Source organism: Thunnus albacares, chromosome 23 (assembly GCF_914725855.1).
Source record: "Thunnus albacares chromosome 23, fThuAlb1.1, whole genome shotgun sequence".
Classification (NCBI taxonomy): Eukaryota; Metazoa; Chordata; class Actinopteri; order Scombriformes; family Scombridae; genus Thunnus; species Thunnus albacares.
Window position 1 is genome coordinate 19,599,527 of NC_058128.1, and position 27,832 is coordinate 19,627,358.

Genomic DNA, 27,832 nt, shown 5'->3' on the forward strand with positions numbered 1-27,832 from the left:
TTCAATAGTTAATTCAACATTTTGATTTAATTACATTCTGTTTGTTTATCTCTTGCAGCTGATTCCTCTTCGTGTTGCTGTTGCTCCAATGATAGAGATCAATAAAAATCTAGATCTGATTCTAAGCTGATTTGATCTCTGATCTCTTCTGTTCTGACGGTTGATAGTGATTTTGTTCTGTGCTCAGTAATTCTTTGGAAATGTCTGATAATGCTGTGCTAGCACTGTTCAAAAGAGAGAAGGAAACCCTAAATTCTTTTGATATTCATCACTTATAAATAGTCTTTATATTACTCCTGTATGAACTTTTAGTTTTGTTGTGATATTTGAGCACTATTCTTTAAAAATGCATTACGTCCCACTGCTTTGCTGAGTAAACCCTGGGTTATCAGAGCGCACTATTTCACACAAGCACTTACATACACACATACACTCATAACAGATGGGGCCCTGGGGGGTGTCTTCCAGGCAGAAGGATCCCTGGGACCCCCTGGAGACAAAGCAGAGAGGGAGGACGAGGACAACATGGAGGTGGAGGAGATGCACAAACATACAGTATAACTCAATTTGCCTGCAGATTTCATGTTAATGTCAAAAAAAGAAACCAAGCTAGGCCATAACTGATTGTTTTTTAAATATACATACGTACAAATAAATGAGAAAACTGAATCTCTGATACAACCAGATAGCATCAAACACAAACTTAAACTTCCTCATAAAACATTTGCAACATGACGATGTAAGTGCAATAAACAAATAAACAAAAACTGCTCCATAACTCTCAGAAGCTCAGAAACTCCACAGGCTACCTTTAATCAAATAAAAATACTTGAAATGCTTCAAATTTAGATAATTTGAGTTTTTTGAAGCACACACACAAACACATAGAAAATAATAATAAAATGTAAATAATAAAATGTAATAATAAAAATGTAATAATTAATTACAGTTATACACTCAACAGCTGACAAGACGCTACATCAAACTCTACAGTTTTACTCCTCTGCAGACATCTGCACACAGCCCAAAATTTGTGACTGTGTGGCCTCTGGTATCGCAAGCATGCCAACTGTGCAAGAAACTAGAAAAGCAAACAGGAACGTATGTCGCATCTACTTTATGTATGTACTGTCACTTTTCTTTTTTTCACTTTTTCTTGTTGTTCAGCAACATACAGAAACTGCTCAGCTGCATTCAGACTGAGAACAGCCCTGTGTAAAACAATACAAGAGACTGTGTTGGTGTGGGCGTGTTGTTTAAAGTGAAATACCATCCATCAAGTCCGGTTGGAGTAACAGATTATTGCATTTAAAGGCTAATCAGAAAAAATGCTGTACAGCGATTTGTAATACTCACAGAGTGGATTTAACAACTCCGGAAAGTCATCACGCTGCAACCCTGTTCACTAGTGCACAGATGTGAAATGTGTCTGTGTCCACAGACTTCCGAAAAAAAGTATAAATGGAAGCGCTCCACAGCTGTCGCAGACGCAGAATGCGGAAAGCATGAATTGGCCTTGTTGACAGACTAGATATATTGTATATCGCTACATTTAAAGAGTTCATTTGATATTATAACATTACTGTGTTGGCAGAATGATTCTACTGTACAGCAATATGTATTTGCCGTGATAGTTCTGTGGTCTTTTTTCCTGACAGTGGAGGTATCGTCTTGTGCACTTTGTTTTATTTTGGTGGCGTTCCCTGTCCAGTGGAGCTGCACTGAGAGCAGAACCTTCACCGGAAGCGTCCCCAGAGAGGAGACCTGCGGGCAGTCTGTCTTGGACATTCCTGCACTTTATTCAAATCACTACGCTCAAGAGATTCACAAGAAACGTTGCATGTAATCCCGCATTGCTGTAATGATGTGCACTATTCAATCTGCTGACACCAAATCAGAGCAAGTTACTGCGAATGAAAACCCAACATTTCATACTGCTGCTTTTTCATACAAAACACCGTGAAGCAGTAAAATCACTCCACTCTTCTGTTGTATTTCTGACAAAGGAGCTGCTCAAGGAGTATTTGTTGTATATAAGTCTCAATCGTCATTACCGCGGTAACCCAGGGTATTGCCAACTCAACCATTTGAAGGATTATAACTTTAAGAGAAATTGTAGAGATTTAACATAAACTATATGCTCGACCAGATTATGTACATGAGAGAGGTTGAAAGTGCTGTAACTGAAAATGCACTGACATCTGTAAGAGAAAATACAGGATAAATCATTTATAATTCCTCCTTATGGAAGCAGCTCCACTGTTCATGTTATAATCCCTTCTCAAATCGACATGTATGGAGATAGAGTTGTTCATATTAAAAAATACTGACCTAATGATTAAAGTGACAATAGGTGATGGAGGAAGATTAGTGGCTGCCATTGTAATTGTGTTTATTACCTAAAAGTTTAAACCAATCAACCATAGTTGGGGTTTGACGCAAGCAGTCTGTGTTTTTGATGTAGCCTCATTTTAAACTTCTCTCCTCTACCTCTCTTCCTTTCAGTTGAGCTCTTTCTCTCCAACTCTCCTCTCTGTCACTCACTCACCCTTTCACTCTCCTGCCCCCCTCTCTCTTTTATTTCCCTTTATTTCCTTATGTCCCCCCTACTTCTGACCCAACTAAAAAGCTGTGCATGGTGCCTCACAATGAAGTGCGTTTCTTTCACATGTTAATGCTTTTACTCACGGCTCAGTGCACAGCACAAGGCAGGAAACAGAGCTGGTCAGAAAAACAAGACTGTGTACACAGACACACACACACACACACACACACATAGCGGGAATGGCTACAGTTACAGTGAATCCAAATGAACTGCCACTGTGTTGCCCTCACTTGTGATGATGAACTTCAAAACCCAACAGAGAGGAAAATGAGAAGTACAGAGTTTAATACGAAGAGAGAAAGAACCGGAGGAAAAAAAAAAGCAAAATAAACAAAGCGAGATTATGAATGCAACTGAGGAAGACGAGGAGGGAAAAGAAGGCACGTCTCTACTTCATTGCTATTGCAGACGGGCTTTTCATCATTCGTGACTATTTTCAGTGTATCACACAAAAAAATACCTATTACACTTTGACAAACAGGGCGTGTGTGCCTGGGAATTGATTGCAAAGATTTGACACAGGAGAAGAAAACCCGCAAAATGAAAATACATGTGAATATTGATATTCATGCTGCTGGACATATATGAGTAGACACAAGTCAAATAAACAAAATCTCACAGCTGTATTGGTTGAGTGTGTGTGTGTGTGTGTGTGTGTGTGTGTGTGTGTGTGTGTCTAGCTTGCATTAATATAAGTCCATTAAAACATGGCACAGAACCAGGTCTCATATTAAACGCTGAGTGCGAAGTCTATTTACCGGGATGTTCAGACCCATGAAAAGCAATTCATGTTATTAACTCTAAATTGGTTGTGGTACACTTATTAGATTCTGTTATTTATTTCATTATAAATAACATATTTGACATTTCACTACATTTGTGAGAACATTGAAGTGTTTATGATGTGACATCAGGTTGTACTTAACAAACAGCTGAGGACAAATACGTAATTAATAAAAAATAAGTACAGCATGATGATTGTGCATCTACCATTAAAGTCCTATCATTATATTGGGAGTTTTTAGAAAAGTAGGTTGAAGTTAGAGCCCTATACTTTCATAAAATCAAACCTTGTTTTTGATTCCATTTATGGCCGACAGTTTTTCAGCAATAGCCATTCAATGTATTTACATTCTGTAATTTCCTCTCTATCATGTTTTCATGTTCGTGGCGGAGTCCGCCATTCCCATTTGGGATTCAAATTTCCTACCTACGCAAGAGGGCTTCAAAGGAAATGTTACATCACACATGCCTTCAGTTGCCTTCCATTAATCTTACATTACTGTTTGCAATTTTATCTTGTTGATATCAGCCTCACTGTTTATTGTTCACTCTCCTGACACCACATCAGAGTTGTATTAAGTTACCGCTAATGCAAACCAAAATGTCTTACTGCAATCCTGTGCACATTGGCCGTAATGCATCATATTATGATATTCATCATATTATTCAAATGACATGTTTAAATTTTCACCAGCAATCCATTTGAGGTGCAGGTTAATATGTTTAATAGTTCTGCATTTAGCCTGTTGAGTCCTATTGCTGCTTCTGATTCCTCTTGACCAGTAAGAAGCTAATCTCTCCCTCTGGGACCATGACTGTCTGTCTGTGTCCACTCTTTGTTTTTGTTAGACCAAAGCTTAGCGCAGTAGGGGCACGGTGCTGAGTTAGCTGATGTCAGCTAACCATATGGTCAAAGGCAGATCAAGGCTATCCTGTGGGAGATGTTGGCAGATCATTTCTGCAATTCATGTGATATTCAGACTGTTCAGACTGACATTTACCAGACTGACGGGACGGTCCCTTGATGTGTTTGTTTTAGGAAGCGTCTGTGTGATTTGGAAAGGCAAAGAGAGAGCAGGTCTATCTTTAGGGTCTTCCAATTGAAACCTCCAGTCACTGATGGTTTCTTGAACAATCAACAGCTTGAATTGTCTAAGAATCTAGAGAAACAGCTCTTCTGGGTTTTCAAGTTTATCTTATTGCTCTTATTTTATCTGCATACAGTATTTTTTATGACTGACATGGGGTCACACATGCAAAGCTACACACTGCAAATTTCATGATAGTTTTTAGTACTGATTAAAAAAAAAACATTATTTACAGATTTATTCTATTCTGGATTTATTCTTTTATTCAGTATAAATTCATTGCCATCTATTAATGAACTCTCTGTTCATTCACACCCCAAATTCCACTTTCTCGTAAAAAAATAAAAAATCACCTGTGACTATCATATATTTTTTACCTTTACGCACACAAAAAAGTCTGACAAATAGCGCCCGGCTCATACAGACCTGAGTACGACCAGTCGATATCTTCGGGGAGTTTCCTCAAGCCACGGACCAGAGGCTCCGCTGCCACAACTGCAGAAGAGAGAGAGAGATTATTAGTATCATTTTGCATTTCCAAAAACACACACAAACGCACTTACTGACAGGAGAAACCATAACCAGCTGCTGTGTGACTTTGGCATGTGATGAGTGACAGGCTTTTCCTGTCATTCAGGGGATATATTTCATCCCTACAGTATTTAGCTCGCTAGAAGATTGACTCGCTCCATTTGCATTTTCCAACTCTCTGCGCGCACACAGTAGATATTCAAAAGCTCCTTTCTTTTTGTCTTTACTTTAACCAAATGATAACAAGACAGTCTGATTACTTGTCCAATTATGGCTTGAACATTAGTGTCATGCGTGAGCCCCGTGCCAGACATGCATTTCATTATGTAAATGTGATGGCAATTTAACGTTAGCCTCATGTGTGAATATGCGCATAAGTCATTTTTACATAAAAGTCACGACGGCAGTCTTTCTACCGTAGGTTGGACGTAGAGACATTTCCGTAACACTTTGAACAAGGCACAAGTCTGAACTGACTGCAGTTGTCGAGTTGTTCTTATACACTGCAGAAATCAACCCTTTAAAATATCTGAATTGTCGCAAAAACTTTCTGGACACTGGCACTAATTGAATGAAATGAATATACCTTTGTGTCTCTTTCTCTCATAGACACATGCACAACCTTTGTCACTGGTTATCACATAAACCACTGTACAAGGTGCAGGAGTGTACTGCACCACTCTGATATTACCTCTCTCTCTCTCTCTCTCTCTCTCTCTCTCTCTCACACACACCTATCCATTTCATGGCGGTAATTTTCACTCAGGGACAGTAGAGGATACAATGATGTACGAATTCAGAGATGGAGGATTCAGTGTGTATGTCTGTGTGTGTGTGTATATATATATATATATATATATATATATATATATATATATATATGAGAAGGTGTGTGCGCCACTTGACTAACTGATTCTCATGCTAGCTGTGCATTTACTTCCCTACAGCTTTGCTCTTTTTTCTCTCTCTCACCTACTTATCTATCCCTCTTCTTTCTCCTGAGGGATACAGGATAACACAAGAGCACACACACACAAACTTTCACCTGAACTTTGTCTCTCTCCCTCATATATATATATATACACACATGCTACCCAAACCACTCTCCCCCTTTTCATTTTTTGTCCAACTACCTATCTCTCTATCAATCTTCCTCTTTCTTCTTCTTCCAAACCATAACAGGATTAGCCACAGCTCAATTTGACGGATTCTGCAATATCTGTTAAAAAACACATGGCTTATTTTTTTTAAACATGAATACTGTGCTGACCAGTATATTTATCATCGTTTAATTTGTGGAATAGTGAGATTATGTCAGCTGGATAATGTAAGCAATATTATCAAGTATTACTTCCTGGTGGGAGAGGCATGCACCCAAAAATCAACACAGTAACCATGCCGGGCTTTTATTACTATTTAGGTGACACGTACAAAAACATGTGTCACCTCATATGTTTTGAAAAGCAAAATCATGCTTAAGTGGCTTGAAGCTTGTAGCTTGCATTAATGTATGCACGGGTATTAACGGTGATAAAGTAAAAGACATAAAACACAACCATATGGCATATTTATGTCATCAGTGGAGTCAAAACTGGCACAGACAAGCACTTAGGCAACATACACAATCTGACAAAGTATGTTACTGAGCCACTGTACCCTCTATATATGTATATACTGGGAATTAGAAGGAGAAAGCTGTGATTACATCAGGTGATTGGAGGGAGCAGGAAACTCAACAAGAGAGACTAATGGACAGATGATTTATGAGAGGAGCCAGTGGCAAAGGAGGAGAATGGAGCAATGGTCACCATGACATCATCACAAAAGAATAAAAAGGGAAATAAAGAGGGCAGAGGGGAATGGCGCAAAACAACATGAATAAATAAAAAGGGGAATAAAACAATACCCTCTCTCTTTTTTTGATCTTTCAATGTGTGCAGCAACACCAAAAAACCTACCCTCCAAGAAGATGAAAGCCTGTGTAGAGTCGGATTTAGGTCACGGACAACTATCATCATATCCACTGCATTAAGTCTGTCCGTGTGAACACAGTATAATCCTATTGTTTACTGCAGACAGCAGCAGGATAAAAACACAGAGTAAATTCTTGCACTTACTGTACGTGACAGCATGCACTTCAACACAACACGGTTAAATCAGTTCTGAGCCACTTGTTAATACAGTTTTAAGTGTGTGTTGATGAACCCATGAAGCCTTGCAGTTCATCCACAGTGAAAACAAACCCCTTCTGTATCATCTGTAAAATCTTCTGCATCGATGAATATTCAACAAACCCTGATACAGTTGCAGCCACGGGGGGATCTGAAGTTGTACTTCACTCTTGTTTAACTCACTTTTGCTTCTTTCCCATTTTTCCCATAAGAGACTGATGCTAAAAGTAAAGAAGCTTTGCTCTTGCAGGGGGCACGCTGCTGAATAGCTGGATGAAAGAACTAAAAACAGACCATGTATGGGTTCTTAAAAAGCCAGAAAAAGGTCTTTAAAAATCTGAGCAGTGACTCATTCCTGAGGCCTTAAAAAGAATTAAAATGCCATTTAATGAAAGCTTTCTTTACAGTGCATGTTCTACCTTAGATTAATCCAGAACATGGTTCATTGATTGATTGTTTGATTGATTTTATTTGACAATTTCATTTTAAAAACCAAAGCTCTGCCAGAGCATTGACTGCTTACATAAAAGGAAAAGTCAGGATAAAACAATAAAGCCCTAAGGCTTATTTCCATTGTGGTCCCTTTGGGGATGAGGGGTGTACAGGGGAGGGGTCATATTAACAGCATGGAAGTTCATTCATGGCCATGGAAACAGGTTAACAGTCTTTTCTCTAAAGAAAATACACTTTGAAAATATAAGATGAATGGGACTTTGTAAGTAATGGTTGAATTCCCCTGAGAAAATGATAGATGAAGTCTGGGACACATGATCAGTGTTAGAGTGTGCCATAAAGTAGTGGCAAGAATGACAAATACCAGACCAATATATTTTCAAGTGAAGGAAATTATGGACTGACCAGTCTGACCTGACCACATGCAGCTCTTTTATGGCTGTGTAATGTAAGTTGATAATGTAAAGAGAGAAGGACTTAAAAGAGAGAAGGAAAGGGTGGAAGAAAGTGTGATATGTACCAGTTCTTACTGTGAAACTCCATTGTTGTTCAGACTTTGGCACAAAGGAGAAAAGACTGATGAGAAAAATGAATGAAAGCAGGGAAAAGGGGAAAGAGAGAAGAATGGAGGCGACTCTGGGGTTGAACCGTCAATAATGGCTTCATTAACATCACACTGTGAAGGATTTTAATCTAATTTGCCTTTGGCAACTCAGTGCAACACACACTCTCACACACACACACATACACACACAGACACGCTAATGATCACTTGTTGTTTCAATGTAATTTTTAAAATCTTTTTAGAGATCTGAATTTCCATTTCCAATGTATTTGGAATATTTCTTTGGCCTAAAGAAGAAAATTCTATAAATATTTATATATTTCATACATGAGAACTGCATAATCACAAATGTTTTAATATGCATTTGAAATATTGTCAAAAACATACGGTAACATTTATATATAACATTTTAAATAAAATGGATTTTCTTCCTGTATGGGAGTATGCAAAATAGCAGCTATACATCCCATCTGGTTAATTTACTTTGTTGCATTACATTCTCCTGCTCTTCACATTATCTGTCTTCTAACCGTCTAACTGAGTCCAGGTTAACAAAAGTGAGACCACTTTTCTAGGATGCTTTGATATACAGTATCTCAAGCAAAATCCAGGTCCATCAGCTGATCTGTTTTTCTGAAACAAGTACCTGCGACTTCACTCACAGGCATAAGCCAGTCAAGTCAGTTCTTCTGCAGTTATAGATTACAGTTTTTAGTGCTCCAACCTGCAGTGTTGACCTGAGGTGTTTCAAATATCTCAACCAAACTGATTCAATTAAGTAAAACAAAGCCAAATGACGCAAAAAATATAAGAATATGAAACTCACCAAACTTCTTACATTTTATATTCATGCTTCTCATATTCATCTGGAGCTCTGACCAGCTTAAAGTGCAATAATATCACAAAGTTCTAATTCCTACATTACTAATGTTATGAGTATCTGACAGTTAATTGGTCAAGAGTCAGAGGTCACAGAGACCTGACATTAGTCACGTAACCACAGAAATTGTAATATATATTGAATATGTAACAGAGTAGCTGGTAGCAGTAATTAACAGGTCATCACCGTATGATAGCAAATGCGCTGAGGTCTGTGATGTTTGTGCAATGTATTGTGGGTATTATAGTCTTCATTGTTATAATGAAGAACAACAGAAGTCTCAATGGCTGTCGTTTCTTTAGATCACAAAATGCTAACATTAGTTTGTCAGATATCTTTACAATTTAGTAAAGTGTATGACTTCACATGAAAGATTATTACCGCATGATTTTACAGTCAATGGAATTTTTTGTACAAAGTTACTTGTGTAGTGGCGGGCTAGGAGTAAGAGCTAAAGAGACACACACAGTAGCTGTCAGTCTTTAGAGGAAGAGGAGGGATGAGATGATGAGACAGTGCTGCACAGCTGAAGAGCCAGGAGCAAAAAGACACCGTTGCTCGGCTTTAAGAGCGCAGCAGATAGTGATGGGACTTCATTGCTGCAGGCTGGCCATGCATGAAGCTCACAGCTGAATCTCTGTATTATTCCGCCCGTGTGCACTCTACTGCTTTACCAGATTTCCTAGGATGCTTCAGGGACCTGACATTAAAGGTTCAGGTGACTGCAGAGGCAACAAGACATTTCTATGGACGGTGTTTTATTCATATAATTAAGGTCAACAGACATGCAGTTTTTCAGCAATATTCTGCTCCATCTGACGGAGTAAAGGACTGGTTTCCATTAATGCAACAAAATGCTTTAGCCCAATTTGAACCATGCCCCATGCATGTATTAGTATGGGTGAGGCTGACTCCACAGCTGTTGGTGTGAGACAGAATAATGAAACCAAATGAGGATGTCTGTCAGCCAGACACCTGATACTCCGACTACATGCTTTACTCATACTGAAATGTCAGTCACTGAGGCTAATTTACTGTTAAGAGCACCACTCATAAACATTATATGGCCAAAGCATGTTGAGGCAATGCGGAACTGAAGATCATTAGCTCTCACTTGTCAGGTGGATGTTAAAATCCTTTCATGGGAAAGGACGTGTTCATTAATTTCTGTAGTGGGTAGTTCAAGTCCTTGACCGACAAAATGCAAACACAGATGAGATTTTCAATGATATTAAAGATACCGGAGCTGATGAGCTGGTGTTGGGATCGATTCAGGATATATTACTTTCCTTTCCTTAATGGTATTTGCAGCTCAATCAGGTGACCAGTTGTTTTGTGACAGTTTTTGGTATTGGAAGAAATAATGTTAAGTCAGGTGATCACACAAAGAGTGACCACAAAGGCAAGGGTGATGTTACAGTATTCTAACCTTCAATTTTCACCCTCCCAACGTGGTAGTGTGATGCCCCAGATCTTCTTACATCAATCCATCATGTTCAGCTCATTCTAAGAGTGATATCGTGATGAAGTGTTGAAAATTATTTACTGTCTTGGTGTATCGCTTCGGCCCTGACCTTTGTACTTCTTCTTCTTCTTCAGTTACTGATTTCTTATGTTTCCCAAAATGGCTTTCATCAGCTCCATGACTGGGGGCATGAACTTGCTGCTTTCAATCAAATGGAGACATATGAGCAAAGGAATAGTGTTAGCTGGTCTCCTGCAGTTTGTGAACCTTGCAGCATGTATTTGATTACTGGCTTTTAAAAATCCGACTGTCACTCAATTCTAATAGCCACTAGTCATAAAGTGGATTTTTTTTCTTTTTTTATTCAGCAGCAGCCCTGGATGACAGTATTTTGGGATGGAGACGCTGCGGGGAGGACTCACTGAAGCTGGCTCTGCAGCTCTGCGTTATTAGTGTTGGGATAAGTGAGCCGGTCCCAGCTGAACACTAATGAATGGCACCGTGTTGGATTACAGGACTCCTGGGGCTGATTTAGCCCGAATCCCTGAGATGAGGGAATCGTTCATCGGTTGTGTTTACACCAACACAAACTGATTTTTAACAGTAGATGTGATTACTGTTGTTCTATTAAATGAAGCCCTGTGTTCCTTCAGGGACAGAAAGTCTGTGTGTGTTCGACCCACCAGAATAAAAGTGTTTGTAAAGTTCTGTGACTTTATCCAACTATGAATGGTTTAGTATGAAGGCTGATAAACGAGACTGTGTGAGCTCTCCAGAAAAATGAGAGCATTTGTATAATTTTTTCAGAAAACAAACTATGCTTTCAGCTGATTCAGTACCAAAGCATGAAGTGGCATAATGTTCATATAATGGAACAAAAATGACGGGAGTGGAGGTCAGAGTGAGTGAATGAGCATACAAAGCATTTGACTTTGCCCATGCTTCACAACCAATGCAACCAGGCAATTACCACGGCCTTAAAGCCCAATGCCACCGGCAGCCGCTTGATACTGGCTCTAAAAAATCCCTGGCTCCAATTAGCTCCCATTTAAAAAGCCTCAATTTCTCTCTAGAAATACTAATTCAAACATTTTTGTAAATGATGAATGGTAATTTTCAAAATTATTGCTCTATTAATAAGATTTGGAGACATACAGTATATTAGGCTTTGATGTCTGTTGTTTGGGCGTTGATTGACGGCTGTGATTGACAGTTGACTCACCTGCTGCTCTCCCCGGTTCCAAGACTCACACTGAGTCGGATTATTTTCGCAATATTTCAATATGTTTAACGTTACTTGATTATGAAACCTGCCCCCTTTTAGCACAAGTTAGCTAAAGTAGCTAATGTTAACCCAAGTATGCACCACTCAGTGTTCCCAGTAGGCTCGCGTTTGCTCTGGTCCAAGGTGGCGGTTTCCATAGCATGAAAGGCAACACCCCATACTCCTTCTGTGGAAGGTCCTGGCGCCAAACAGAAAAGATGGTGCCGACCATAAGGAGCAACTCTGGGCTTCAAACTGGCTCCAATGCATGTGTCCATTTTTATATACAGTCGTTCACAACAAACAACATCCCCCACCTGCCATCAAATTTCTACCCTGATAGCTAGTTTTCCATGCCATAGGATGCACCGAATTAACAATACATTTCTCCACTGGTGACAAAAATTGAAAGAGGCCTAAAGCTCAACCAACAGATGCAAAGAAAAATTCTTACCAAAGCATTACAGATTTTGCTCCTTGCATCAATGTGTAAGTCCTCAGAGTTGGAGATTTTAATGGTTCATGTTTTCTTGTGTTTTAACAGTTAATTATCAGTTTATTCGTAAAAAAAAAAAAAAACAGGACACTGAATCTCAAAATCAGACTGTTTTCCTGAGTTTTTGAAATTAACAGTTTGGAGATACAGCAAGCTCATCTTTCAGCGTCCCTCAGCACATAATATTTGTCTGAAGCCTTCTGTCAACACATAATGAGTTGCATTCCTGCAGTGAACTACAAATAAAACTTACCACTGTTAAATATCTTTTGCTTAGTGAAAGGACTTTGAGACGACAACTGTCATAACTTATCACCAATAAAGACATGACATCCGTGTCGTATTGCATGTTTCACCTGTTGACCTCAGTGTCACGTTCACACACCCGCACACACACACACACACACACACACATACCTCCAGGGGCCAGACTATAACTTATATAGCATTCAGCTGTGTTCAGTGTCAGCTGGTTAAATTAGTATGCTTCACTGCTTTCTTGCCTCTGTCTGATTTGCTGCATGTCATATTAGAAACTATGCACAGGACAGTTAACAGGATGGTTAGACACAAACTAGTGAAGAGAGAGAGATGAGACATTTAATGCTGAGAGTATACCAGCCATTTAATTACCCATTTAATTAAATAGTAGACATTTAATTACCAGTGGAGGAGATGACAATTCTCTGCCAGTGCTGGATGGAGCGCTCTCTTCATTGTGAATGACAGTTAGGATTTCACTCTTCTGTTTCCACTCATCACCCCTTATACAGAGAGATAATTTTCCCACAAATCTGGATGTTCATCCTTCGATAAGGAAAATCTATCTTGCATCTTCTTTTCTGTTGCAACCCAATTTTGTGACTTTTAGGTGGATTTTTAGCCATGTTCGCAGCATTATTCAGTCTACCTATTCTCAGATGGAGCTTTACGTTTTTCAATTTGTGGTTCAGGAGATAACAATGGCAAAGCTGTCTCCCAATTTCTTATATACTCTATATACCTACTGATATATAGATTATTTTCCTGGTGCAGCCTTAAAAAAAATCACTGCCATGTCTTTGTGTGTTTGAGCCCAAGCATTTTGAGACCCTTTGTGGTCCATTTGTGCCCTACTGGTAATGCTGCGGCATGGAGGACGTTTTCCCTTCATCTCCTGTGTCAGGCCGAATGAACGAAGCCTCACAGTGAAGTCCAGCAGCACAGGTTATGAGTTAATGAGATTAGGCTTCATATTAAATGGAGGATATTGTATCTGAGTGCTAAACAAACCGTGCATTGTTCCGCAAGGACCCGACAGCATTAAAGCCGCAATATAAAACCTTACCAGACAAGCCTATCACTGGAATCTGTGTGTGTGTGTTTAACAGAGTGTGCCAATGTCTTGCACTCCAGTTGTTCTGGTGGGGACAAAGTAGTGCATGTGTGTGTGTGTGCGTGTGTGTGTGTGTGTGTGTGTGTGTGTGTGTGTGTGCGTGTGTATGTGTGTAACTGCATGTGTTAAGAGGTGACCGTGAGAATCTGGGGCCCTGTGTCGGAGGTGGTAATACAGTTGAACAGCTGGGCGGGTTAAAAAATCCACACATGCACATGTGTACACACACCCTCACACACACACACACACACACAAGTTTGTACAGCTATCCTTGTATGGCCATTGCATTGACTTCCATTCATTATGGACAGCCTAACCCAAACCCTAACCCTAACCTTCACCGTGACCAATTCATCCCCATTGTCCCCATGAGGACTACTGGTCCTGACAAAGTCTGTGTTTATACCGGAAAAGGTCCCAATGAGGTAATAAAATGCATACACACACACACACACACACACACACACACAGTGTAAGGTAACACTCCACTATGTCCAACCAGATGGGGTATCACAAATTCCTCTGCATCCCCCACAGTCTAATAAAACCAAACTGTTCTGATATTTAAAACTCTACACAGCTTTAACCGGACACACACACACCGCTGACAACCAAAAAGTGATCGCTGGTCTGTTTCTGCCGGATCTCCACTTGACCATGTGATAAAGGGTTCAGTGTGTTCCAGGGTAACAGGTTGGAGTTTTGTTACTCATCATCTCTCAGAGGCAGAGCTGGGGATAGCTACAAATGCCCGGCAGAGATCAACAGGCAAGGTATTACAGCTGATCTAGTCTTTTTTAATTAGTTGCTATCACTTATGCTGTACAATATGAAGCCAGACCCATTTCTGATCTTTTCTTTATTGTAACCCATTATGCTCCAGTACTCCAACAGAAATAAACCCATAGTGTTCTGTTAAGACACTGTCACGGTTTTGTAATGCAGACAAACAAATAAATAAGAGCGAGGAATTTAAATGAATAATAGCCACACTGACAGCATGAGTCAGTGAGGGAAGCAAGTGGAGCTGCTTTGGGTTGAAAAAGGTCTTTTTGCCTTCATTTCAGCTACAGAAGCATGCCTAAAGTGCTGCATTTGAATTTCAGTATTTTGTTCACGCTGGGAATGAAAAGAGGTTGTGCAGATCCTGTCCAAACACACAAACAAAAAAATCCACAGAGACACATCTCCCTTCATGCATACAAACAATACAGGACACTAAAAACTACTATAAAATATCATAGAAATGCACTAAAGGAAAGCTGTGATTTCTTAATCCAGAGCAGATAATATTACTGCTGACTTTATGTTACATGGGCAATGTGTAGTTATGTCAAGTCGGAAAAAACGGGGCTGCATTTAATGGTTATTTTCATTAGCGATTAATCTGTTGCTCTTTTTTTTCAATTAGTCAATTAATCATTCAATTTCAATGATATATAAAAGGAAAAATCAGCAAATCCTCCCTTATGAGGAGCTGGAACCAGTGAATATTTGGCATTTTTGCTTCATAAATGATTAAATTATTAATTGCTTAACAAAATTGTTGTCAATTAATGTTATGTCATATCAAAACACGACCTGACCATTATCTAAGTGAATATAACTGATTGACTGATTCCTCACTATGTTTTGTGTGATGACAGAAGGTCAGCTGGCTAACTTACTAACATCTTAAATCCACTGCTGGTGGTAAAAAAGCTTTTGTCGTTGGACTTCAGTTCAATGTTTCTAAGCCACTACAACTATAGTTCTCCCTCAATGCATTTGCTGCTACACTTGGATACTTTATTTATTTATTGAGCTGTCCAATTACAATCTGACCACCCCAGGCTTAAGATAAAGCCAGGTGTTAAGGGGACGAATGAGCATGTTTCCTCCACATTTTACCCTGGAGCAAAGATATTTTTGATGAGCTGTGAGTGGTAGACTCCCTGCAGGGGACTGACCTCAAATCTGTGCTTCCAGCTAAAAATCAAACCAAGCAAGCAAGACATATCCTATCAAGAAGCTATGAATAAATGACGCACATAGACACAGAGCCATATGCTCACAAACACATGTAGTGACTTAGACATACACAGATCCATGTCTCTGAAAAATGAGGTGAAAACACAATTATAAAAGACAACAAATCAAAACATGATATGTGTGTAAAAAAATAAGGGTTGTGTGATGTGAGGTGACATTTAGGACACGGAGACACACACACACACACACACACTCACACAGAAACATACGAGGGAGAAAGCACTTGGGACTGAAGGAAGCCAGCCAGTTGGGACACACACACACACGTGTCTCTATGTGTGTGTGTTCGATGTACAATCCAACTGCTCAGGCAGTGAGTTCTGGTTCATCCACTGAGCACATATGATTACACATGTTCAACTCAGTTGTGAGGGAGCTGTGTGTGTGTGTGTGGCTCACTAATCTGCCTGCCTAGTTAGAGCAGTGAGATGCACCATTTCCATCTGTTTGGCACAAATTGAGAAAATACTGCGCTCTGTTTGTGTGTGTGTGTGTGTATGTGTGTGATTAGTAATCATGTAGCAGTTCAGTGAAGCGGGGCTGCAACCGCTTCTGGTGAAAAAAAATGATTTTCTCTACGATTTTGTGGTATCTGAAAGCAATAATCACTGTTCAACAAGGAGAGCAGGTTCTGCAGTCCCAGTAGAAAAAGACAAAAAAGGAAGACACAAAGAAGACATAAAAGTGTCTGCCTTACTGAAGTGCTCAAATAAATTATTTTGCTATAGGATTTTCTATCCTAACTTTGTTTAATATTTTAATTTTTTGTGAAATGGACAATTAAAAATCTTGTTTATATCTTGCAAATTATCAAGTCAAGTTCTGCTGTCAGTTTTGAGGTATAACTTCTCTCAATCACTGAACAAATTCAGAAAGTATATCAACAAGTGTTGAGGCTTTGGTGTGCATTTGTAGATAATTTACTTACACTGAAGAATCTAGACATGTTCTCCATCAGCATTCAGTCTGAGTCAGTGGAGTTTCCATGACAACAGTTCACAGCGTCATGACAACGGAAGAGCCCCCAATGGCGTGTGGAACACCCTGACTTCCTGTCGGCTTCCTGCTCAGACTCTCTCTATCACCATGGATACAAAACCATCCCCTCTCCTCTCTATCTTTCAGTGTGGGGTCACGCCCCCAATTCCTCACTTGTCTGGCAGACACCACACACACACACACAGATAATAACACAGAGACACATGTACAGCAACATTTGCACTTTGACTTACATATATAACCCTTACATAGATAAAAGCATGCAGACATGTACACTTCTACACTAACACACATGTACCATAGTGATGTTTTAGAGTGCGTGCATCTTGGAAACTCCCACTCAAAGATTTCTATTGAAATGTGTGTGTGACTTGGGGGGTGGTCAGCTGGTGGGGGTGGGGGTTAATCAACTTTCAACCTACTGATTGGTCACAGCCTCAGCCCCTGATGAACTTTCTCACTGGGAGAAGAAAGTTTTTCCTGTGCTGAGATCCAGCTAACTTCCACTCCGCTTGTCTCTTAGTTCCACGCTTGACAAAGCAATAGACAAGCCTTCATTAACTTTCATTAGACAGATTGGTTTTGGTTCCCACTTAACTTCATCGCTGCTTAAAATAATGAACCTATCTGCAGCTTTACAGATGAAAGCCTTACATATGTGACAAAATTTACATTTTTTTCTGTAGAAAAAGAAGAGGCTTCACTTTGAGACAAACAGTAAAATGTTTCAGTTCTGATTTTTGTCTTGTTTCTCTCTTTCAATCTCTGAACAATAAAAGGGATGTTTGTCAGCAGTTCAAGGAAAGCAACTTTTGGCACTAGCTTTGTATCTCCCTCTCTAACTTTCATTCATATTGTTTATCACAGTGGGTTCACACGTACAACAAAGCCTGAAAGAAAAGAACAAAAATGCTTTCATACGCGAATGAAGGGCTCAGTAAACTTCAATAAATACTCATGTTTTCTGTCTGACTGGCTCACTTTGTTTATTGTGCCCTTGTCAGTTATGATTAAATCACAAATAGAAGTCACAACAGGAAAATCCAACCCCACTAATAAAGAAATTGTAAACTGTGTTTCCTTTTTGCCAAGTATAACTGACAAATCAGTGTAGAAAGTTTAAGTATAGAAACAGAAATCCTCTCAACATGTGAGACAATTTCACTTTTAGTTGACTACTGATTTGTCAGACTATAGCCTCAATACTTATACATCATCCTAATGATGATGTTTTAGGCATGTTCTGTATACACCTTAATCAAACTGTGACTACTGAAGTTGAAATTTGCAACTCAACATCAGTTGAACTGCTCAGTGGTCAACTGCTCCACATGCTCTGCCTTCTCACTTTACTGTTCCAATGACTACATGGCCAAGTTTGGTGGAACTGGCTTTTGGTACAGCATGGTTGGTACATCATATAATAACACAAGTGGAAGACACAGGGCAGGATCTGACCTCTGATGTAGCGCTATAGCTGTCAAACAAAGGCTTCAAAGCTTTGCAAAACTTGCAAGCCAACAGTCATACTTGTAAACTACAGTAGCACCAGGCCAGAAAGAACAGTGCTATACAATAGAGAGGTTATGACGCACTGTGGAGGGGGCATCTTCAGTCATTAATCACGCTCTGCTCCACAGCACTGGAACAGGAATATGAAAGAAAAAGTTCTACAAGCAGCCTGTGTAACCAGATGCATCCAGCTCTTTCTAAGACCGAGGTCACTGATTCAGCACTAGTCTGCCTCTTCTGCCAGTGACATGATTTCCAACACCCATCATTTCCAGTGGCTTAACTCACACAAATAATTTCATGCTGTGCAGAGCAAAGTTCAGGAATCTTGCACCCCAAAGTTTAACCTAAATTAAAAATTGTACTTCAATACTATTCTAAAACCTTACTCTTACAAATAGAAACAACTTAAGTAGGGAACTTATTTAAGGGAAAATGTATTTCTGCTGTATTACCCTATACTTTCCAAAACTACATAATAACATTTGAAGTTGTAGAAGGACATCTGTACGAAAGTTCACTTGCATGGGTCTGACCAAGCAGATATACCAGGAGTGTCTAAAAAAGCATGGAAATGCGCAAATTTTGCCACTGGAGGTTATGATGGATGTTATGCAAAATATATATTGTGCCAAAGTATTAAGAAAATATAATATCTCGACCTCATACTTCGGCACTTCTTAAACTCTCTAGTGAGGAGTTAGCCTGAAAGCTGAAGCGTGTACATGTTTGTGTGTTTGCTTGTGTGCATTGCTGTTAGCACATTTCAGTCTCATATGCCCATCAGCTGGCCAGCCGAGTAGTTGCAAGGTTTTCTCCCTCTCCGGTAGCCTCAGTCCTTGGTGCCAGCCTTTTTAAAAAACAACAGTGGCTTTTGTATGTGGGCACAGACAGAGACAGACGGCCATTGTCAGCGGCTGTAACTTCAGACAGACCTCCTCAACTGGAGAGACCACAGAGAGAGCATTGGCATTTTGTAGCTTCTCTGACTTAGTTTCACTCTTCCTCTCCTTTTCACCTTTTGTCCTCTGTCATCATCCTGTTCTACCTCACGCTCCTCTGCTGGTTATACCTTAGTACCTTCTCTCTTCCATCCACTGCATCAAAATCCTTCCTCTGGCCTAAACAACCAACCCCCCCCCCTTTCATCTTCCAACATACACAACATTTTTAAAAGACTGTAAAGAAAGATGGGAAAGCATTATTCTATAGCTCAACATGCTGACTAACTCAATGGATAGGAAGTGCTTAAAAATCAAGTGACTTCTTAGGGGAAGGTGTTTATGTTCCAGGAGCTGAACACTGACTAAAACGCCTTGAGATATTCATGTCCATGTCTTGGGATGCACCATGATCATACAGTTCATTATACATACTGTACCTTCAATAATAAATATAACTGATGAAATACCACAGGTCATAGAATTGTTGAAGAGGAATAACTTAGCGAAATGCAGAATAAGTCAAAGAGATTACTTTTGACTGGTAGCCACCCACTAAACAACCTAAAAATACTAACCCTTGTAGCCTTGAAAGGTGGCTCAGAAAAGTTTGTAGCTTGCTCCTTTGCAGAGGACCGCAGCTGTCAGCTTAGATTCACATCAGTTACGATGGATTCTAATGGAGACCCAGAGTCATAGAAACTTCTAAAACCACTCTTGCAGCATAATCAACTTCTCCACTGATCCTCATGTTCAGTATATTTCAAATACTCATAGTTTCTCCACAGTATAGCAAAGAACACTATGCCTTGTCTTTGCTCTGAAGCTCCACCACAGTTGGTACATTCAGCGATTTATTTGGCAAACTGACAATTGAAACAAACTGAGTACAGCAAGCTGTAAACTTTACAAAGCCACATTGAGAGCCTACAGAGGGATAGTATTTAATGCTGTAATGCTAGACTTTTAGTGGAGTATTCCTTTAAGGGTCAAATCAGGCTAGAGTGAGGAAGTGGCTAAGGAAAGTGAGAGTGTTTTCCCAACCCACAATGTCCTACCAAAACTAGTAACCTTTAGACATAATTCATCTTTCTCAACAATCTATACAGTGCTGCTTGAAAGTTTGTGAACCCTTTAGAATTATCTCTATTTCTGCATAAATATAACCCAAAACATGATCAGATTTTTAGACGCCAGTCCTAAAACTAGATAAAGGGAACCCAATTATACAAATTAGACAAAAACATTAAACTTATTCATTTATTTATTGAGGAAAATTATCCAATCTTACATTTGTGTGAGGCAAAAGTATGAGAGCCCTTGCTTTCAGTTACTGGTGTGACCCCCTTATGCGGCAATAACTTCAACCAAAACCTTTGCCCTCTGGCTTGTCCACTTGGTCTTGAGCAAACCATAGATGGCAGCAATGTTCTTTTTGGATTGAAGTGGCTTTTTTCCTTGAAATTCTGCCATGGACACCATTGATGTTCAATGTTCTCCTGATGGTGGATTCATAAACATTGACTATAGCCACTGCAAGAGAAGCCTTTAGTTTCCTAGATGTTACCCTGGGGTCCCTTGTGGCATCCAAGACTATTACACGCCTGCCCTTGGTGTGATCTTTGTTGGTTGACCACTCCTGGGGAGGGTAACAATGGTTTTGGATGTCTTCCATTTGTACACGATCTGCCTGACAGTCCACTGGTGGAGTCCAAACTCTTTAGAAATGGTTTTGTAACACTTCCCAGCTTGGTGAGCATCAACAACTCTTCTTCTAAGGTCCTCAGAAATCTCCTTTGTTTGAGCCATGACACACTTCCACAAACCTGTGTTGTGAAGCTCAGACTTTGATAGTAAAGACCAAGATTTCTCTTCTTTAAATAAGGCCTCCCAGACTCACACTTGATTGTCATCCCCTTGATTGAAAGACCCGACTCTAATTTCCCCTTCAAATGAATTGATAATCCTAGAGGTTCACATACTTTTGCCACACACAAATATGTAACATTGGATCTTTTTCCTCAATAAATAAACAAACATGTAAGGTTTTTGTCTCATTTGTTTAATTGATGTCTCTTTCTCTAGTTTTAGGACTTGCATGGAAATCTGATCATGTTTTAGGTCATATTTATGCAGAAATAGAGCAAATTTTAAAGGGTTCACAAACTTTCAAGCAGCACTGTGTATGAGAAACAGATTAAATTTAGTCAAGGTGATGAACTTCCTATTTATTATTTAACCAATAATAGGTTTACATTTGTGTCTGCTCTATTAAATCTTATGAGTGTATTACAAGAGAGCTTTCCACCATTGTATTCCAATCTCACTTATAATACTTTGTACTTCTACCAATCACTGCTGACAGGAGCAAGCACGGTAGCTACTGAAAAGAACTTTTGAGTGACGTAAGTGTTGCACTGAGCAGAGTTTCCTGTCCAGGCTGCTCAGCATCAAAGAGATCCAGCTGTCCTCGTGGCACAGACCAGCTTTAAAATAACTGTGACCGTACGCTGCCACAGTAAGAGCAGACTGCAGCTAAGTGGATTAAAGAATAAGAGCACTTATGAAGAAAATGCTTTAGATGGAGAGGCCAAACTAAAACTGGCAGAGAGAGGGGGAGAAACAGAGGGGAGGAAGACAAAATATCACCGTAGAAAGCAGGCAATCAATTATTCAATGTAACATCTGTGGTTTGTGGCAATGCCAACACTGTGGTTACAATAAAATTGTAACTCATTTCTATCAGCACTCTATAAATGTGCCACAAATCTCATTATTTGTGATAGTTTCATAGTAGGACATCAAATCCACCAATGTACAAAACATTTTGTTCCATTCTGTGGATTTAACCAACTATATTAGGAAATTACACATACTGTATTTGCATTATTTTAGAATTAAACTTTTCTCTCCAATATCATAAACTACCAAATTTAAATGCCAAAAAAAGAAAAGAAAATCTGATTATATTTTCTTCCTCTATAAACCAGATAGTTAAGAAGGCTTTGGAAAATCTTTCTAACATTTATTTCCCTCACTTATTCGGCTGGTTTACAGAGCTTGACTCCATCATGCTCTGTGTGCGTGTGTGTGTGTGTGTGTGTGTGTGCAGTTAATGCACACATAATCTCATCTTAACCGTGGGGTTAAAGCTAAAAGGAGGGAGAAACACAATTATATCTCACATACTATATACAGTTACAAAAAATAGGGGTTGGGAATAGAAAGAAACTACTGTAAGTGAACAGTGGTGATTCATATAGAATGTAAAAATGAAGCAGCAGTGATACAGTATGATGACGAGTCTCTGATGTGTCACATTAGAGGATTTCAGAATTTCTCAATCGTACCAAAAAGTTGCCTCCAGCAATTTAGCTTTAAAGTGACAATCAACATGAATTACAGTGGTATTTAACTCAAATGCAAAGTTAATTGAAACAATAATGTTCAAGTCAGGGATAAATCGATCTGATCCTTCAGATTGGTATTGGACCCCAATACTGACCTTATTAAACAGATTGGCCAATACATACTAAATACACTTTCTTTGTTAGTGTCACTATAAAATTCATTTTATTCTTGTTATTCTTGTTCTTAAGTTACATTAATTCAGTCACGGTTTGCCGCTGACTTGTTTTTAGTTGTTTTTATCTTATTTATCCTAGTTCCATACAGTGAGGTTAAAGCTGTTATACAGATTTGAATTTGAAAACTATTTACTAAATCTACTGAACCCACCACTTTGGATGCTAATTAATCAATGATTAGCTCATACAGGCTAATTTGAAATTTAGGGTGTATAGTCAGCAGCTCCCTGTCTCATCCCTACAAAGACTGTAGTAAGTTTAGTAGTTAGTGAGTTCGTTTTTTATAAGTTTAAAAAGTGAGCATAATTTAGGTTCCTCTCAACTGTAATTTACTATGTATCTTACTGCATGTCATCATTGCTCTCTAATTATTATTTATGGATTTACATATTCAGTATGCAATGCGCGCCAGAATGTGTGTGCCAGTATTTTGTAAGCAATTACTATTACACCATCAGGCATCCTATCATGACACCGGATGCAACTCCTCGGGTCCGGTTCAAACGCTCTGAATGCACTGGGTGGCCAGATGGTATCTCACAAGGGGAACATATGATCACTGAACTCACATGAACTATAATACATTAACCATGACATACTGTATGGTGGTACATTGCCTACATTTTTCACTGAGGCAATAAACAGGATGCATGTGCTATTTATTTTAGTTTTATCACTGGAGGATTATAAATATGATCAGTGGGTGCAAACTGTTAAAAAGCTTCTATGTCACCTTCAGTACTGAGTAGTGTTTATTGAGGTGTAAGAAAATATTAAGCTGCTACTGCTTGGTATACATACCTATACATGCATGTATACACACACTCATACATGTTGGTTTCTCTTACTTCTCTCTCTCTCTCTCTCTCTCTCTCTCACACACACACACACACACACACACACACACACACACACACACACTACAATTTGTTGCCAAAACTCCAGTATAGATCCTTTTGAGCTGCTGATCAATAGCATGCAGACTGTTCTTGTGTGACTCCATCTGACCAATCGCCATGCACCACCAATCTATCAACCCCACAATGCTTAACTGCCACTTGCCACCACTTCCAGTTTAAACACTGTGCATACAAGCTGAACATCTCATTAAATCTGTATCTTAACAGCAATACTGACTCTAGCAAGTCAATGTGCAATTCACTCGGCATTAGAGGCGTTTCGGACAGATACTCAGGCTGCATTCACAGAAAGCATGTTCGATCAGTTTATCCAAACTCTGCAGTGTTGATATCTTTTGTCCAGTTTGAGAGTGAGAGCCATGGCACGTGAGCTCTGGTGGCACCAATCACTGCACCAAGACCCCTCAAAATATGACTGTCAGTCATATAATTAAAGAACTGTAATGCAGTTTGTTAGCAGCAAGAATCACTACTAACTACAGGAAACAACCCCAAAAGTGCAAGCTAAAATGGATGGGAGATGCAGTTTTTCAAGCTTGGAAAGCTGAGTGGAAGAAAGTAGAAAGTGTGAGGTCTAGTGCATGGTGGTACGAACACCAGAGAAAAAGACATGACCACCACACTGAGCCAAATCAGATTAGTTTTAAATCTCTAACCAGTGGGATCACAAGATACTAAAACTCAAATTTCCATTTACACAGGTTTTGTATCAACATATAGTTACTGTCTAAATATTGGACGCATTAAAACAGGATTACATGCTGAGATGCTCCCTTTCCTGCTGAACAGCACATATGGAATGACAGGCAGCAGGTGTGATAACCACTGAGAAGTCAGATGTATGATGTATAGGGGGAACCATGCTGTTGAAAAGCATATGGCAAAGTGAAGGACTCTTGCTAGAAGACTGTGTTCACTGGTAGAACTGCTTGGACCAACAAGGCCACAATGAGAGCACCTGCAACATCACAGTGATTTGGACGTGTGTGTGAGTTGGACAAGTGTGAGTGAGAGGCCAAACAAGAAAATGTGTGATTTTTGAGTGGTATCCAGGCATATTGTGGGACAGATGGCTGGAGGATGCTCTACAGTATCTCCTTGCAGGGAGTAGTCTTTCTAAACTAATGAAAAACAGAATCTTTAATATAAACACTTGAAGGGAAATGAACCAACTAGCATCAGATGGTTGCATACATGTTAACTTGCAGCCATATAAGTGAATCAACAAGCAAAGTGTCAAGTATGATCTTAATCATCAGAAACATGAGCAGTAGCAACAACTCTGCTGTGATTAGAAACAACCATTTAAAAGAGGGGGGATGACAGTGTCCACTCACCCCATCTATCACCATTTGTCTATTTCTGTACCGAGTTATATTAAATTAAAAAAAATGTCTCATGGGCTCGTCGTCTGAGTTAATCCGATCACAAAATCTCATCAAATGGGAACACAAAGGTTTGTGTTTGGGACATAAAAACATTTGAAAACCTCTGATCCCAGCTCCCTGAATTGAATGTCATGAGATTCATCTCTTGCTCTTCACTGGAACAAACAAATGATTAAAATAAAATAGTGACATAACCTAGTTTAGAATCAATGTGAAACATTTTAACAGGCTCAAATGGAAAATCGAAATGTCAACCGATGCTTTTTACTGAATGCGATGGATCCACCAGGGTCCTTCAGAGTGTTCAAAAGGGTCCCCAGAAAAATCGTGAACTTTCCTTTTAAGTTTTAACTTAAGTGAGAAAGGCTTTGTCTACCTGTCTGGGCAACCATTTAATGGAAAAACAGATGAGACATACCTCACTGTGAGTAGTTTACATTAAGTCTTAACTTAAAGCTGAAGTAAGGGTTTGTCAGTTTTTTTCAGGACCATGAATCTGCTTCTATGTCCCACATGTCATGACCTCAGTGATCACTCCAGGTGTTATGTGAATTTGAATATGGCATATGTCTGTATCTGTTTTTCAAATGAACTTCAAATGGAGATAGAAATATTGATATAATTCAAAGCTATCTAATCAACCATATACCACAACAGAGAGCAGAAAAGGTGTTTTTGATTTTTGCTCAAATATGACATCTCAGATGCCACTTTTCTATTTTGACTACATTTAAAGACATTATGCCTTTTGGCCCCATGCTGTTGTGGGAATCTGAATGCTCAAAGACTTCAAATAATGACTGCTCCACAACTAATCTGGTTTTGATGAAACTTCATTCATTCACCTGGTTACTAACTGGAGGAATTGCAAATTATGTTTTTTCAGTCTTACTTGTGCAAAGGAAGGTAGAAGCGTTCTCGCCATGATGTAAGAATAGTTTAATAAGTTACCAATGTTTCGACATGACAGTCTTCTTCAGTCTTACTTCCCACTTGCGACCCAGACAGTTACTCAAATCAGCACCAAATCCTTCTCTCAGATGCCTTCAAAAATGGGGATCTGTGCCTGAACAGCTGCCACTGACATTTGACATAAGTGATTATGTTTTTAATAAACCATTATAAAATTTACTCTGAAAACTGTACAGCCATAGCACTAGCATGCTGAAAAATAGCCAACATGGTCTATAAAAAAATCAATCAGGTGATTCCTGAAAAGTTTTAGATATTCGGGATGCCACAATGGATCCCCTTATGGGAGAAAAGCAGCGATTAATTTGATACATTCAGCAGCAAAACTGGAAAAAATACTTGAACTTAAATGTATATTTAAGGAATAACATTGCAATGTTTTAAGCACATAAGATCAGAGAACTCCCAAATAAGTAACACAAACACATCCTAAATCACTGTTTGAATGTCTCTCTGAAAATATCATGTGATTTTTCAATATTATTACAGATTTGTATCACAAGGAAAGAGACCCAAATTCAATTATGTAGGAAACACAGTATATCGCTGAAAGCAACATTTACTAAACGCTTTTATCAAATAAGTTCAACAGATACTGTAGGATGAACTGAGGCGCTTTCCCCAAATCCAGTATCACGAAAAGAAATCAGCAAACACAGAGCGTCGTCACACTGCACAACATGCCATTTCATTCATACTTCAACGTGTTTGGAAACACGGTTCAACACGTTCAAAGCAAGATCAAAAAATCTCTTCATGCATTGCAGATGATTCCCTTGAAACAAAATTTGAGTGGACAGAAATATTTACTGGTAGTCCATATTAGAGAAGCAAATTTGCATGTTGAAAATGCATTTGCTAACAAATGTCATCTACATGTAAAATTATTTTTTTTCTTTGCCGCTGATTGCAGATTTTGAAACACAGACTGAAGTGTGCAGGATGTTAAATATCTGCGGGGATAAAACAGACGCGCTCCATCTCTGACAGCGTTTAACAGCATCACATGTCAACCACCACAGTCAATTAAATCAGAATTGTTTTCCTTTCCCAGTTTCTTACCTATTTGGCTGAAAAGGAGCAGCTGGGAGAAGAAAATATCGGTCCTGAAAACTGCCGTCTCCATGGTCTCGGCGAGAAAATTGAACGTAAAGAGGCAAAATGTGGGTTTATAAGGGACGGACGGCGGGTCGGGTGCGTAAAGATGCGCTACCAGGTCATCATTCCTCCTCTGCTGCCTCTGTGTGGGGCAGCAGGGATATATGCCCGGATTGGTTTGGCTCGGCTCGGTGTGGTTCGGCTGGGTTTGGTTCGAGGAGTGCTGTCTCGCGGGCTGGTTGGATGACTGCGGACGCGCACTCACGTTTATCGCAAAAAGAGATGGACTGAGCGCGCGCGCCGCCCACTGCCCTTAATGGAAATCACTGTATCACTCCGATAATATGCTTATGATATTACTACAGGGACATGGTGTGTGTGTGTGTCTGTGCGTGTGTGTGTGTGTGTGTGTGTGTGCAGCTGAGATTTAGTGGCTTTTATCTCCTATAGCAGAGGCTTCCTATGATATTATGTCTTTGCAGTATCTGTGGTGTGAAACAGTGAGTTTACAGTGACAAGCCTATGACCTATGATAAGTGTATATTGGTCGTTTTTTCACCTTATTATCTCCCAGTATGACTATAGTAATTCTATATTATTGTTATGGTGTTTAACAGGATTGTTTATCATTCACTCGTCCTCCTTTGTAGCAGTTTGACATCATCTTTTCATTTTCTCTACTATGTTATGTGTGCTATCTATCACTAA

The 27,832-nt window shown here is 39.4% G+C and overlaps 1 protein-coding gene across 2 annotated transcripts in view; it reads right to left on the reverse strand.

Annotated features, from left to right (window-relative positions):
* Positions 1-27,350, reverse strand: part of ptprz1b (protein tyrosine phosphatase receptor type Z1b) — a 59,154-nt gene extending 31,804 nt beyond the window's left edge. For both annotated transcript variants that reach the window (XM_044343841.1, XM_044343840.1), the window contains exons 1-2: positions 27,089-27,350; positions 4,903-4,971 (exon numbers count right to left, since the gene is read on the reverse strand). In XM_044343841.1, coding sequence (XP_044199776.1) covers positions 4,903-4,971; positions 27,089-27,152 — 133 coding nt within the window. In that variant the 5' untranslated portion in view covers positions 27,153-27,350. The remainder of the gene's footprint in view (positions 1-4,902; positions 4,972-27,088) is intronic.
* Between the last annotated feature and the right edge of the window lie 482 nt (positions 27,351-27,832).